This window comes from Cavia porcellus, unplaced genomic scaffold (assembly GCF_034190915.1).
Source record: "Cavia porcellus strain 051 isolate PalLab524CR breed Dunkin Hartley unplaced genomic scaffold, mCavPor4.1 scaffold_21, whole genome shotgun sequence".
NCBI lineage: Eukaryota > Metazoa > Chordata > Mammalia > Rodentia > Caviidae > Cavia > Cavia porcellus.
In genome coordinates, this window is record NW_026947504.1 from 64691360 (window position 1) to 64707694 (window position 16335).

The 16335-nt window shown below is 42.5% G+C and overlaps 1 protein-coding gene across 8 annotated transcripts in view; it reads right to left on the minus strand.

The window, feature by feature from the left end:
- The window catches only part of Rcbtb1 (RCC1 and BTB domain containing protein 1), a 47646-nt gene extending 31713 nt beyond the window's left edge, over positions 1–15933 (minus strand). For 2 of the 8 annotated variants that reach the window (XM_063232801.1, XM_005007076.4), the window contains exons 1-5: positions 15825–15933; positions 2697–2764; positions 2104–2170; positions 1829–1998; positions 1108–1258 (exon numbers count right to left, since the gene is read on the minus strand). In XM_063232801.1, coding sequence (XP_063088871.1) covers positions 1108–1258; positions 1829–1954 — 277 coding nt within the window. In that variant the 5' untranslated portion in view covers positions 1955–1998; positions 2104–2170; positions 2697–2764; positions 15825–15933. Of the gene's footprint in view, positions 1–1107; positions 1259–1828; positions 1999–2103; positions 2171–2696; positions 2765–11822; positions 15306–15339; positions 15582–15824 lie in introns of those variants that run through there. The other 6 variants (XM_003477487.5, XM_063232800.1, XM_013140966.3 and 3 more) reach the window with 6 other exon arrangements.
- Between the last annotated feature and the right edge of the window lie 402 nt (positions 15934–16335).

Consider the following 16335-nt stretch of genomic DNA (forward strand, 5'->3'; position numbering starts at 1 on the left):
AACAACAAAATTCAAGAAAGCACCAGACTCTCCACAGCAACTCTGAAACTAGAAAGGTGCCAAGATTTCAAAATTCTAAGGAAATAAGATTCCTACCCTATAATTCTAAGTCCAACCACTGATAAACATTAGCAAAGGAAGAATAAAGACATTTAAGACAGCGTCTCACGGATTACTCTCACATTCCTTTCTTGGGAAGCTACTAAAGGACACGTTTCACTCAAATGAGGGTATAATCCAAGCATGATGCCATTACAATACAAAAATAAAGGAACCAGAAAGGACAAAGCAAAAGGACACAGAGAATGACGCTGAAGCACTTCTGGGCGTGACCAAAGGACCAGGCAGGAGCTGTGGCCTAAAACACAACAGCACTGACTGAGGCAACACAGAACAAGCTGCTCGAGAGGTTGGTTGCTCACAGCATAGATAGATTACCATAAAAGGCCTACTCTCCTCCTTCAGTGATCTTCAGAAGGCACAGAGGACAGGCCAAGATGTCCTCTATCCACCTGCATCCCTATTCTTTCGGTAGGACACTGACATAATGCCTAGAAAGAAATTAAGATTTCTCAAAGTTTCAAGAAAGAAAGAAAAAAGGGAGGGAGGGGAAGAAACAGGAGAGAGAGAAACAGTGCATAAGCAAGCAAGCAAGCCTGCAACAGAAACAAAGCAAACCAGTGTAATCTCGTGGAGGTTTTGGTTGCTGTTTGGGCTGTTTTGGTCCTGGAGACCAAACTCATGGCCTCACACTTGCCAGGCAGGTACTTGAGCTGCTGAGCTATAAAAATCCATCAAGGAAATTCTCCCAGTTGCCTTGTAATCACAAATTTATTGAAAAATCAGGCTGGAAAGACCACTTTCTTTGCCACATGAATTTCCCACAACTTTACATAAGCAGTCTGAAACTGCAGAAGTTTGCCCAAGGTACAAGACATCTTGTAGCTACTGCAGAGGCAGCATGAACTGTTTGACTTTTGCTGTGTACTTCCCTCAGAAATTAAGACACAATCTAAAATTAATTACTGAATACGGCCTTACCTCCCCCTGGGCTTAGATTCCACTGTTTGGTTTCAAACAAACAAGCTAGATTTGTTCCCTCTTTACCTTCAGTGCTGAGAAGAACATGTGGGCCACTCCCATAACTAAGGCTTTTAATCTTCTTTCCACATAAGGCTTCTAGCTTCTTGGGTACAAGTGTACTCTGGTTATCTCCAGTTCCTAGGCAGTTACTATAATTCAGTCCAAACACAAAGACCTAGAAAACAAACAGTTTATCTGAGTTATCTGGCCTGAAGTTATATGAAAAGCTCCTTTCACAACCAGGCACCAAGGTGCACACCTATAATCCCAGTACTCTGGGAGGCTGTAGCCAGAAGGTCACAATTTCAAGTACAGCCCCAAGAACTTAGTGACTTAGCAAGATCCTGCCTCAAAATAAAACATTTTAAGAAGGGTTGGAGATATAGCTCTGTGCAAAGGCCCTGAGCTCAATTTTCCCTACCAAAAAATAAAAAAGCAAACAAAAACCCCCCTCCTTTTCTCTCCAAGGCACTCAAGTTCAATCTGATAGTGCAGCAAGTAAAAAGAAACTGATACAGTGGCTTGGAAAAATTCAAGCTCTGCCTATTTTACTTAAGTTGTGCACTACTTGTCTACACCTTGGGGCAGAGGAGTATCAAATCAAGCAACTAAAGTAAGAGAAAATTTATCAAAGGTACAATCGTCCTGAGTTTATCCGGCACTTTTTCTCAGTCTTTAAACTGAATGATCTGAAGCCTAACCCCAAAAAGAAGCCGCAGAACTAAATCCCAGTTTGCAGTCTTACCTCATCATTGTCAGTAACATACAGTGCTTCGTTGGCTGAGGTGCCAAAGACACACGCTTTCCGAATAGATGCAACTTCTTGCGGTGAGAGCAGGGTAAAGATTGGCCACTTCCCCACATCCACCATGACTCTGACTGGAAGCAGTTCCTATAAATAAACTGACATCTCTGCTGAAATGAACAAAAAGGATCCCAATGAAGAATTAAATAACTATTACGCTAACTTAAAAAGAAAGGCCTCGTAATAAAAAGCTAATTCCAGAATAAACGACTTACCTTTGGCTAAATGGATTACTCACTTTCCCCAGCAATCCCTCCTCTCCTTTCAAACCTGAGCCTTTTCCTGTAATAAGAGCACAATATACTGCAACCAGGCATTTACTTGTCCTGTCCATTTACTAGTCAGATTTATCTGTTCCACACGTGTTTAATACAACCAGAAAGCAGATACTAAAGACATGCAACCTGGATATAACTGGGGTCTCTCTCGTGGCTATTTCCCTCAGGTATTCAAACTAAGTTATTAATTTGTCTAAAATAGTCAATTCTAGATTAGGAATGTGTATGTAGCTTTACAAATAAAATGCAGAAGCATTCTCCTTACCTCCCCCAGTCCCACTTCCAGCCCAGGACACCCAGAACACCCCATCCTTTGTAGAAAGTCACTGCCATGTGAAGCCGCAAGCTCCTAAGAGCAGTGTGACATTCCTTAGAGAGCCCAGAGTGGACAAAATTTTAAATAGCATTCATTTAAGACTTACTGGATGAAATCATAAGAGAAAACATTACATTCCGTTTCTCATTTCTCTGGTCACATTTTATTTCACATTGACAAAATTTATCATTTGAGGAAAGATAAAGTAGTTCACCTCAATCTTGGTGGCGAGTTGATTATACTGTAGTCTTCTCACAAGTTGCAGTTAGCTCAAATGGCACCCTACAAGTAGAGAAATAAGTAAGTTTCCACGAAAAAAATCTAAACTTCACCTGTTTACAAAGTTTCATATACAGAATCCTGGTCAGGTCCTTAAATTGGCTGTGTAGTATTTTAATCTTAGGGCAATGCAGCATAATGTATATAGCACAACAGTCTGATTAACTCAAAATTACCACTGTCCTTTTTATGATTACAGAGCTTGATAAGATTATATCCAAAAGATGAGAAGTATAAAACAAGAGGCCTTTATTCTGAGAACGCGGAGAGAGAAAACCAAAACACCCCCGACCACTGGAGTGCGGCTTTCTCTCTGGCGGACACGTGGCGTGGGGGGTATATAAGTAGCCTCGGCTTGGGGTGGAACCTAAGGGGGCATTAGGGATGCACGGGTAGCCCACTGGTCTTTGTGGGCGCCATAGGTAAATTCCCAGGGGCGGGAAGATGGAGTCACAGGTAAATTCCTAGGGGTGGGGGAGACAGGAGCTCCTTGGTTCCGCCTCTAAGGCTCCACCGGCTACAGTGTCCTGTCTGGCCAAAACTTTCAGAGCTGAGGTGTTTAATAACTACATTTTCCAGGGGACAGTGACATCTGTGCTAGTATTACAAAAAAAGTGCTAGCTGGGCATGATGGCACACACCAGTAATCTCAGCTCTCTGAATTCTGAGGTCAGATAGCAAGTTCTAGCCCAATCTGGACAACTCAGCAAGCTATGGAGACTTTGAATCCAAAAAAAGCGGGGGATGGGCATGCTGTTCCTGTTCTTTAGCTGAGACAAAATACCTGACAGCCAAGGTTAAAGGGAGAAAGGGTTATGCAGCTCAGTTTGTAGAGGTTTCACTCCATAATCGGCTGATTCCAAGGCAGGGTGGCATGTGCAGAGGAGACGGAGCTCATGGCAGCAGAATGTAGCAAGGCAGGCAAGCAGGGCATCTTTCCATCCCTTAATCTTATCCAGGCTACTCACACCCTTAACCCAGGTGGCCTCGAAACTAGCACTGCACCACGAATCACTCCGTCACATACTCTAGAGTCAGCCACTTCTGAAACAGCTCCACCTATGACCCCATGAAGCTTTGAGAGGACCTCTGACACAAGACATAACGAAGGATGAGGCTCAGTGCAAAGCCCTTGGATTCATCCCTAACACTGCAAAACAAACAAAAGGACATACTAAGTATCATGATTCTACCAATTTAAAGAATTACAGCCGGGGATTTAGTTCAGTGGTGTAAGTGCCTGCCTGGCAAGCACAAGGTCATGAGTTCAATCCCTGGTACCAAAAAAAGAATTATAAAGTATATACTGCCAAGTCAATAAGCTAAACCCAGTACAATCATTAAAAGTTAATTAGGATTTGATCTCATAAAATCTACATCAGGCTTAAAAATCATGGGCTCAACAATGACTCAAAAATCCAAGGTTAAGAAAAACAATATTAGGACAGTGCTGATATTTTATGACATCTATTAAACTTACCTAAAACTAAAAAAGAAGTACTAACATATTTGTTCTGTCTAGATTTCATGTTAAAGGACTATGTAAGTTCATTAATTTGTTTTGTTTTGTGTTGCTTCTTTGAGGCAAGTTCTCACTATGCAGTTCAGATTAGCCTCACACTCACTATGTAGCACAGGCTGGCCTCGAACTCGAAATCCTTCTGCCTTAGTCTCCCGAGCACTGGGATTACAGGCATGCATCACTACACCTGACTTCATCTAATTTTCATTTAAATCACCATTCTAGAGGTTGCAGAGTATTCCAGATGCTTTAAATAGTAGGATGTGAATGATTCGCTTGAATTGGTGATAAGGAAGAATCCTTATCTGGAGGCATACACCCTGGTGAGCACTCAGCAGTGCTTAACCAGTATCCTAAGAAAGTGCCTTTCCATCTTGTGGAACTAGTCACACTCCAAATGGTAGCCACTGCCGCAGAAGCATCCCAGGGAAACATGTCAACAAGAAGTGTAATACAACTAAACCATGTGCTCACTCCCAAATTCAAAACAAACAAAAGCCAACAAAAATATTCCCTGGAAGCTTTAGCTGTACTACCTACATTATAAAACAATATATAATGTATAACTACAATTTTAAAAAGAAAATAGGCCAAAACATCTCCCTAAAAAGATTACCAGTAACATTTTCTTTCTTTTCATTTTTAAAATATATTCCCACATTTTTAGAATACTATATGATCAGTAAAAATAAATGCTTGAGTTGGGCAAAGGATCTTATGCCTGGAAAGCTGAGGCAGAAGAAACACAAGCTCAAACCAATTCAGGCAAATTAGTAACTTACCCAGATCCACTCTAGGATTGAGGAGAGAGCTCAATGCAAAAGTTCTGGGTTTAATCCTCAATATCACAAAAAACAAATGTTTTAAATGAAATGAATGTTACATTACTCGTATTATGTTTTGCTTCCTGAGCTGTTAAAATTTTTAAAATATATTCTTTCTATAGATAATACAACCTAGAGTGGTAGAATATCAGGCAAAATCTGTAAAACAAAATATAAATGTAAAAGATGAGAATTTAAAATGTTATACAGGCACGATGGTACAAGACTTATTAGTCAGCTTTTCCATTGCTGGGACACAATACCCCAAACCCACAACTTAAAAGGAGAGGTAATTTAGCTCATGGTTTCAGGGGACTGAGTACGCGTTTACTTGGCTCTGGGGCATAAACGTCATGGTGGAAAGGTATGGCGAGGCAAAGGGCCTTAGTTCATGACGACTGAGCAGCAGACCAGGCAAGCAGCAGCAGAGGCAAGAAGTATAGACCCCAAGGTCACGCCCCCACCCAGACACACCCAGAAACTCTGTAACTGATCCCAGGACCAGATCCCACACCCTATACATACCTCAACCACCACAATCGCAATTGCATTTCTGGTATACACCCAGAAGAATGAAAAACAGGAACTTACATAGTTGTATACCAATGATCGTAGCAGTATTATTTACAACAGCCAAAACAGTCATTGACAGATGAATGGAAAAATAAAACGTGTACACACATACAGTGGACTACAACTCTGCCTTGGGAAGGAAACTGATACACACTACAACATAGATGAATCTTGAAGTTACTATGTTAATGTGAAATAATCCAGCACAAAAGGACAAATGTCGCATGATTCACTTGTATAAGGTACCCTAGAACCTGGGCATGGTGGCACAGGCTTGTAACACCAGCACTTAGGAGGCTGAGAAAGGAGGGTCACCACCAGCTGGGGCCAGCCTGGACTAAGCAGTAAGTTCAGTGCTGATCTGAACTGCGCATCTCAAAAACAAGTGAGTGAATGAAGAAAGAACTCTAGGACAGTCAAATCCACAGACAGCAGAGTGGCAGCTGCAAGAACTAAGGACTGGTGGAAACAGGATCTTGTCACTAAATGAGCACACTGCTTCACTTCAGGATGAGGGGAAAGTCCTAGAGAGAGGTGGCGACAGCCCCACCACAACGGCAACGCACAGTTACTGAACTGTACTCTTAAAATGGTAAGTATCATATAATGTACGTTTTACATTTATAATTTAAAAATTATAGTTTTTAAAACCAAATAATTACCCTATGGAGTAATTAATAAACACAAAGATATATTTTAAAAATACAATGTAGAAAAGTCCTAAAAATTGCTGTTGGAAAAGTACAATCATACTTCATTAATTCTGTCTTGGAAACACAGAGTCAGATTAGGGATATTCTGAATGAAACAAAAACAGCTTCTTAGAACTTTCCAGCACATATGACAGTCAAAACTAAACTCAATGAACTGCTAAGATGACAGGTCTTCCAGAGCTTGATAATCATAACAATGATGAGCTGTAATTAGCATTCTAATAATATTAAATTGTTACTTCTCAAGTACTTCACTAAGATAGTAATTTTCTTTGCTATCTTGATAAAATGCTACTCATTTTATCAAGGAAAAACCTCATACATAGCACTGACTCGTGTAATAAATGATTATTTTTAACTGCATGGAGATAAAGCAAGGGCTGAAGAACAGAAAATATAAATGCAAGCAGAGGTAGAAAAAAACACCCTTCACCAACACGAATTTCTGTATTTTCTTTGGCACTTGAAAACACATCCTGTATCCCAGATAGACTTCCTCCACACCCATTAGTACTACAGATCAATATCCCACTCCCTGGATGGCTTTTCCTGGTGACGGCACTGTTCTTGAGAGTTTGTGGCAGAGGAAAAGAAAAGGTCATTTTACTTTATAGTCTAAAAAGCAAGTTCAGTTAGGACGACAAATAAAGGTCTTTCAATTTTAGAAATCTGCATTTAGAACTCGAGGGCTAAAGGAACAGAATACAATCATTTGATTCCTCTAAGAGCACATTTTACTTTCCCCTAGGAGCCATGTTTCAAGGGAAGATAGGAGAAGATTTTACTTAGCAAAAACATACATTTGAAGACATTTGTGAAGTTTGAAAGTCAGGAAATAAAGAGACAAACAGTACGGGAAAATTTTGTTTTCGATGAAATAATGGTCTTGATATTAAAACTAGAAATTTAGGGTTGACTTACGAACATATGGCTTCTACCCAGATCTCGCCCTTCCCTATTCTGACCAAGCACGTGGCACCAGGAGACCGATGGCTGCTAAGAAGACTGTAACTCTGGACCTGCCTTTTGCTAACCTGAAAATTTTCTAGAAAAGAGATCAAAAAGCGGTACGGCAACTCTTCAGAGCTGGTCAACACCTACATTCTGGTATCATGAGTGGAGCGTGAAGTGAGTTGACACCACCTTTACTGTGGAAATTCAACCTCAGGGATGCTCTTAAAATGACCTAAACATCCTTCAGCATACCTGCAATAGTCAGGTTTGGACTGTTAGAAACAATAACACTAAATATGCAAAATTATTTCTTTTCTAATTGCAAGAAGCTTGTTAACTAAGGAACTTGAGCATATTCTTAAGATTTCTAACAGGGTCCTTTGACTTTATAAACTGAAAGGGTGAGGCTTTTAGCTATCAGTTTAATTTTCTAAACTGGGGCTGGGGATTTAGCTCAGTGGCTCAAGTGCTTGCCTGGTAAGTGCAAGGTCATCAGTTCAATCTCCAGTACCCCCCCAAAATTCTAAATTGCATGAAAATAGTAATTTATTTATAAATAATGAAATACTGAAAGTCTATCATGCCTCCAAAATAAGCACTATTATATAATAATGTGAACAAAACAACAGCATAAATTACTGATTCTTTTGCAATCACCCCAAATACCAAGAATACCCCAATTGTGATCCCTGCCTCTGAAGAGCTGAAAATCTAAGAGTCAGATCCTAAGTGAATAATTAAGCAAACAGGGATATAACACATGAAAATATATAGTCCATATAAGATGTTATGTATTAAATAGGAAAAATTTTTTGCAAAATAGTGACAACCATAACAAATTGTACACTCCTAAAAACTGTTAAGATATCTTAGAAACCAAACTCTCTACATTCTGACAGAAATGTAAGCCTTTCCTCAGTGAAGACTACCTAGTTTCCTCTAGAACAAAGGGTTGTCACAGTGTTCTTTTTTTATCAATGGAAGCTCCCACTACACCACAAACAACACAGCCATTTTTTCCCCAGGACTGAAAATTGAACTCTGGGCCTTCGTCCTGAGCTGCATCCCCAGTCCTCTTGCTGATTTTTGAGACAGGGTCTCGCTAAATTGCCTAGACTGGACTAAAACTCATGATCCTCCTGCTTCAGCCTCCAAAATACTGGAATTACAGGCACTGCCTACCACATCCAGTTCTTCCTTACTTTTAAGTACATTATATTTAAACTTTCAAATCAAAGATTTCTGGGGTTTAGGGTAAGCTTTCTGGAATACAACCTATAACTTATGCTGAGGTAAGAGCAATTCAAAACACTTCTTGAATTACTGAAAAACCACGTTACTCACGCCTACTTTTATACCTGTTCTGATGGACTTTCAGAAACTAAGCAAATGCTTAGTCCAGTTAAGTGGAGACAGAATCAGCTTCAAATATTTCAAAACAAAAATATACCTTAAACTATTTCATCCATTCTATATGGGCTTCAAATAAAAGGCAAAGTTCCAGAGATCTGTTGGAACACTAATTCTGTCACTGCCTTAAGCTGCTGGAACAGTTGCTCTCCATTTCTCTTTTTCAAGTTGACAGAACTACAAGAATAAAAGGAAAAGAATATCCCGAATTCTGACAAATTCCACAAGACCAAGAAGCCTGAAAATCAGCAATCCTAAAAGAGTTTGTCAGCCCTGATAAAAATACAGCCGAAGCCACCTGTCAGGTATCTGAAGATCACGCTACCACTGTCACACCATTTCCCAACACTGACTGACACTACCCTTTACTACTTTTGTTGAAATGCGCTCCTATTGTACAGGAAAATGTGCGGCCCCACAACTGTCAATTCCCAACAGCCAAAAAGTTACATGACTTGAAGCACAGCTCTCCACAGAGACCCTGGAAGTGTCTCTTCAGCCTTGTCACCTGTAAGGTTGCTTTCTTGTCACTGCCCATTAGCTTCTGGCAATTCCAGGACACAGAGTATCTGACGGCTCACTGTAAATCAAGAAATAATTCTATGGAAGCTATGTGCTCAGGCTGGAGACGTAACCCAAGTGGCAATAATATTCAAGCAAAAAATAACATACTGGGTTGTGAGGGTGATCTCACAAAAAGCACTGCTGTTCCGGATACTTTTTGCAAAAGGAAACCAAGAGTCTCAATATATTTCTGTGATTTTTGATCTGTTTTATCACACATTTAGGTGTCACACAATACACTGAACAAAAACAGATAGATCAAAGATTTAAAGAAACTCATATAACACAGTAATACTTTTTTTTCCCAATGAGTTCAAGGTTGGGGTAGAGGGGGCCAAGTTTAAACCTACCTATGGTTTCATGAACTATCCTACAGGAATGTTCTGGAACTCATTTGTGTGTTAGTCATAGTGCTGTGTGTATGTGTGTTTTGGGTTGGGTTTTTTGTTGTTGTTTTTTTTTTTTTTTTTGGTACTACGGTTGGGTTTTGTGACACAATCTCATTATGTTACCCAGACTGGTCTAGAACTTATAGGTTTTGATGATTCTTCCACTTCAGCCCTCCCAAGTATGTGGAAATAGGGCCGGGGATTCAGCTTAGTGGTGAGTGCAAGATGGTGCATTTGATCCCTGGTACAAAAAAAGAAAAAAATCAAACGAAGTATGCAGAACTACATGTACACACCAATGCACTACACTATACAAAAAAGTATCAAATGTACCCTGTGATACGCTAAAGCCAAAAAAAATTAGAACACTGTGCAGACAAAACCATGAACTCTACTCATTCAGTAAATGTTTACCAAACGTCCTTGGGTAAACAATGCACAGGCCACCCCAAAACCCCTTGTCTTCAGCAGGGCTTCCATGGGGTGCGGGGATCTGGACACACACAGATGCTCACATACTAGGACCAGCACTGATGAGGAAGTTTAGAAGCTGTAGAAGCTTAGAACTGGGTGACACCTAGAACAGTGAGCACATGAGCCAGGTGAACATCTGAGGGAAGGACTGAAAGACAGTATGGACACAGCCAAGCAGTTCAAGCTTGGTCCTCGAAGCCACACATAATCCCTAAAGGGCAAGGAGGGGGCATGGTCCTGTGTAGGTCTCTGAAGATTACGCTGACCAAATGTGGGGACGAGATAGAGTGAGGAGTGTTGAGGGTCAGTAAGGAAAATACATCAATCCAGGAAAGAAAAGACTAGATGCCTACACAAGAGCAAGGGAAAATGCTGGACTCGCCTGTGGATGGTGGACAAGGGGAATGGCAGTCAAAGCTTACTCAGATGGTCCACCTGAGCACACCGGGCTGCCACAGGCCCAACAGAAAACACACAGGCTCCAAGGGCGTGAATTCCACTCTAGACATTTTAAGGCTTAGGTACCCGCAGGATGTCAAGGCAGATACATCTAGACAAATTTACAAATCTGATTTCAAGAGAGAGATCTAGTCTGGAGATTTGGAAATCTTACAAGAAGTCACCCACCTGACATCTGATCATTTGACAAGATACTCCACCCAATCAGAAGTGCAGAGGATCCTGGCAGAACTCAAGAAACCCCAAAAGGAAAGGGATCTCTTTCAGAAGAGAACAGAGAACAGAAAGAACAGAGAGAGAAGGAAAACCAGCAGAGTCCAGCGTCATGATTCAGGGACACGAGAATCACAAACCAGGAGAACGCCAGTGTCAAATGCTGCCGAGAGACCAAACAAGGGAAGTGCCTCGGGCTCTAACAAGGACAACCGCCACTGACCTCAAGGAGTCTCATGAGGTTGTGGGCAGAGTCACACATGGGCGGAGGACAATGTGAAAGGTAAAGGAAAGGAAACACTGAATATAAACAGCTTGTTCCAGAAATTCAGTTGTGAAAGAAAACAAACTGGGTAACTGCAGAATAAAACAGAGTTGAGGGACAATTTGTGGTAACCGTCTCATTGGAACCACATTAGACTTCAATGTTTAAGGGCTAATAAAAGAGCCCACAGAGAGAAGTCAAAGACAGGACGGGATACAACAAGCAAGTGAGGTTCCTGCAAAGATGTGAGAGAAGCTACAGATAGGGAAAGAATCTTCCATCCCAACACAAGAAGAGGGAGAGAGAATTAGGGTCAAAACAAGTTTAAATAAAAACTGACTAGCTGGACCTGATGGCTCATACCTGTAATCCCAGCGCTCTGAGCAAAGGGAGGAGGATCACAGAGTCAGGCCCAATCCAGGCAAACGTGTGACTTAGCAAGGCCCTGTCTCACAATAAATATTTAAGGTGTTGGAACTGCAGGTCAGGGAAAAGGCCCTGGGTTCAACCCCAGGACTGCGAAGAAGAAAAGTTTAAATGCTAGGAGCCAGGTGCTAAAGAAATATTCACCCATGTTCTCTCTTCTGTATTATACATGTCCACCAGCAATACACAAATGTTCCAATTTCTCCATATCCTTGCTAACCCTTATTTTTGTCTTTTTAATGGACCCATCGGAGGCTGGGTATGGTGACACACACCTGTAATCACAGCACTGGGGAGGCTGAGGCAGGAGTATCGCCAGGAGTTTGAGACCAGCCTCCATTGTGAGTTCAAGGCTGACTTGAACTACATAGCAAACCCTGTGGGGGGAGGGGGGAATGAGCCATCCTAGTGTGTAAGGTGGTATCTTGGCATTCTCTTCAGAGGTCACCTAATTTTCCCTGTAAAGAGATAAGATATTCAGTTAAGAGAAAGAACAATAAAATGTAGAGTGCAACAATTTGGGGTAAATAAAAACAAAGAAAAAATGGGTAGAGAAATCTAAAGGAGCAACCAAGGAGGATGGAAAAGAACACTGGTCAGGAAAACCCAGCAAGTTGAACTCAGAACAAGTCCAAGACCACAGGCTCTCGAAGTACCCTTGATACCCAGTAAGATTTTCCCGGAAGTTATAAAGTTGATATAACCAGACCTGGAAAAGAAAGTTCCTCAACAGATTTTCTCATTTAAAGACAGATAGATGTGCTGCTGAAGAACCCACCATTTTGTTTGCTTAAATTTGTGTAACACACACTTTAGAAATGTTTGCTTAGGATTCACTCTCCCTGTACTTTGAAAGTGGAGCATCTCTCATACATACGTTCAGTGAAGATCTACCATCTCTACTGGGTGGGTTTACAACTCTAAACACAGTGCTAACTTCATCAAATGCCAAACTGCAAAAACATCACACATCCATCATTCCAATAATGATCAGTTCTTTAAAACACCTCAGATCATGGAGACACAAAATGTTCACTACAAACTGATAATCACATACATAAAGGTAGTGCCCAAGATCACAAAACAAATGATAATTCTGATTTAACCCATTATCTTGCAAAGTATGAGATATGTCACAATTTTCAGTTTAATTCAACAAATACATTTCTATGTGCTATGCAACACAGATTTAATTAATTTAGAGATTTACCACTAAATCATGCTATGTTGCCCACAATTTTGTATCACATTTTGGGAATAACTCATACCATAACTGTTACCAAGGGTAACTTACATCCCAATACCCAGTGGCTTAAAACAAAACCAGTATTTTATTTATCTTGGATCTGTGTTTTAGGTGTATTCGGCTAAGGTTACTCACAAAGTTGCAAGCAGGGCAGTCCAATTATGGCTCCTCCTTACCTAGCATGACCAAAGCTCCTATACCCAGTACTTCCATTGTTGTGGAAGCTCAAGCTGCCATATTTCTTAGGCACTAAGTCCAGATCGGCACAGTATCACTTCTACCACCTTTTCTGTTGGTCAAAAGAAGTCACTAGGCCAGCCTAGATTCAAATGAAGTAGAAACAGATTCAGTCCTAATGGAAAGAGCAAGTAGGCAAGCAAAGGCTAGGAAGGGAATTGTTGGTGGTCATCTCTGGAAAGAACCCACCACATCTGCAAGGACCACCCCTGGAGAGCTTCACTATACCAACTAGTTTAGGATGGAAACATCTGAGAAGGGATAACCTTTGTCTACTTGCTAAACTTTTTCTTAAGCATCAGAAAGACTATCCCAGCAAAGAGCTAACCATGTGAATAATTTTTTTTAAAAAGCCATAAAATCTCCCTTTGTGGGGCTGCAGGAAGGACTGACATCACACTTCAGGAAAGGTCTGCGAATAGACTTCTGCAGAGTAGATCACTTTCTTAAGCCATTTCACACCTCACATACAATTTGCTATTATGCATGCATGGGTATAACGTCATTTTAAGTGTATCTAATACTTAAACGGAAGTATTCCTATTATTTAAACGCTTTCTGCTCAAATTACCTAAACTCAAGAGTCAAATAGATTTGGATAACTTCACTAACAAGCTTCTTTTTTTGTTTTGGCTTGGTTTTTTTCAGATAGGGTTTCACTTTGCAGTTTATGCTGACCTTGAACTCACTATGTAGCCCAGACTGGCCTTGAACTCAAGAAATCTTCCTGCCTCAACTTCCTGAGTGCTGGGATTACAGATATGCGTCACCACACCCAGTCCACTTCCTCCTTGAGTTGAGGAGCCAGTATCAAGAGATTTTGTTAGCCAGGCATGGTGGCATACGCCTGTAATCATAGCACTTGGGACTGAAGCAAAATTTCTCCAGTTTACGGCCTGCCTGGACTAATTTAGTGAGTTTATGGTAATCTCAAATGAAAAACCTAAACAAAAAAATATGACCTAGATTTGCATATGTCAGTACTCCTCACAATCAAAATTCTTACTACCTAAAGTCTGGAATCCAATAAATTTGTATAGAAAAAATATTAACTGCTATCTTCAGACAGTACAAGAATAGGGCATGTACATTCTTCTTTAAACTATTTATATCTTCTTCCACGCTTGCAAATTTTTCATTAGGTAAGTGTCTTGTGTACTTGGAAACACTTCTTAAATTTTAGTCCATTTTACCGTGTCAAATACAGAATTGATAGGAACTACTCCTCTCTAGGAAGCTATGTTTAAATTCAGCCAACACTCACCACGTCTCTCTTGTACATTCAACACATACAAACCATGCAAAGTTGAAAAGATTTTTTAAACTATGTAACACACTGTTGTATCCTATTGACTTCCTGGACTCTGGGCTCCTGCAGGGCACAACCTTGCTTCTTTTGCATGACTGACTGTTTACGGTACACACGTAGGGAATATGACAATAATGAAGGTCTTTCACAATTTCATCCTCCCCACAATGACTCTGCAGGTAAAGAAAGACCTTATCTCAGACTCCCCAGCTCCTAATTACTAAGATGAAGCCAAACTCCTCCTGGAACATACTGGTGATTTTTAAATTAAAGTTTTTAAACTTTTAAAAGCTACAAGCTAGATGGCTTTGGTTTTTATCAGAATTCATTTTCTAAAGTTCCCAGAACTTGATCATTTGAATCACAGACATAAAAAATGACCTGCAGAAGAAATCTCTTTAAAGATGATACGATTCCCCTTCAAGAGAAATAAATAAGATGTAAGAACAAAAGCTCTGTGTAGACGTACTAATAAACTGATGGGAACTCACACCGGATTAAAAGCCATCTTACAAAGAACTGCTATATAAACAGATTTAAATATACGCACTAAAGCAGTTCAAAAAGGGTGAAATTCACCTAGGGCTTACATCAACGGGATTTACTCTTCAGTTTGAGGAAGGCTATAAACTTCCTTCAGGGGCTCAATCATTTTTCCATGCCTTCTGGCATTATATACTTTGAGGGTTTAATACTATTAGGCCACAATACAAATTACTAGGCCAGTTTCACAAACCCAGCGTTTGCCCTATAAGGGCTTTAAGGCAAAAGATACCATGAGTCTTTCTTTAAAGCAAGATTACAAAACTGTTTTATAAAACTGTAATCCTCAGCTTCAACAGTCCTTCAGCAAATGGTTTTATACTGTCTCGCCCGCAAAATATAGACAAAAGCCATTATAAAAGTATAAGAAAGTGTGTCTCTATAGTCATTTTAACTAAAACAAAGCAGGTAGGTTTGGGAGGCTTTTTTAAAATCAGAAGTAGGCCAAGAAAAATACCACTCGCTCCGTTCACTGCGCTCCTGGGCATACGGCCCCAGTAAGAGAATCGCCCCTTTGCGAATCCCACGACGCGGGGAAAATGGAAGCAGACGCGAACTGAGCTTGTGACAGCACTACCCTCAGAGATGCTGAGATCCGGGGCCGGGCCAAGTGAGGATGGAGGAGGGCGGTCTCCGCTCAGCAAATCGGCGCGCGAGGCGGCGACACACCGCGGGCGGGCAGAGCCGCACCGGTGCAGCTCGAAACAGAAAGCGAGCGGGAGAACTTTCCCTGCCTCCCCCGCCCTCGCCGCTTCCACACTGGAGGAGACGAGAGCCGGCGGCCGGCGCGCCGGCCCGACGCTGCGCCCGCGGGCCTGGGGCCGGGGAGGACGGGGCGCGTGTGAGCGGGCACCGCCGGCGGCCCGCCCGGCGAGGGAGGCAGCGGGAGGCCCGGCCTGGCCCGCGCGGCCGGAGAGCAGCTCGACCCGCGTCCACCGCTACCTGCAAAGCCAGCTCCGCCCCGCCGTCCGGGCCCGACTCGGCGCGCGCCGCGGGGTCTCCCAGCTGCGCCGGCTGCACCGCGCGAGCGAGCGGAAAGCTGCGCGGGGCGGGGCGGGGCGGGGCGGGGCGGGCCGCCGTCACGTGGCCCGGCCCCCTCACGTGACCAGGCCGCGCGCGCGGCTGTGCCCCAGCGGCTGGGCTCGGGCGGCCCCGGGGCCGCGAAGGCCGACCCCGGACCGGCGGGAGTCGCCGAGAGTGTGGCGGCGGCTGCGGGAGCTCACGCCTCTGTCTCCAGGGGCCGGGGAGGCGCGGCCTCTGCGCTCTGCCTCCCGGGCGCGCAAGGGGCCCGGCTCCCTCCCCGGGAACCAGGGCGGGAAGCGCGCCGCGCCGGGAGCGGAGGCCGCGGAGGAAACGCTCTGCTTTACCTGCCTCCCTCTCACTCACAGCCACCCGTCGGCCTGGACCCCGAGCGCCTGCAGAGGACGGAGACGCTGGCCCCCCAGCCAAGGAA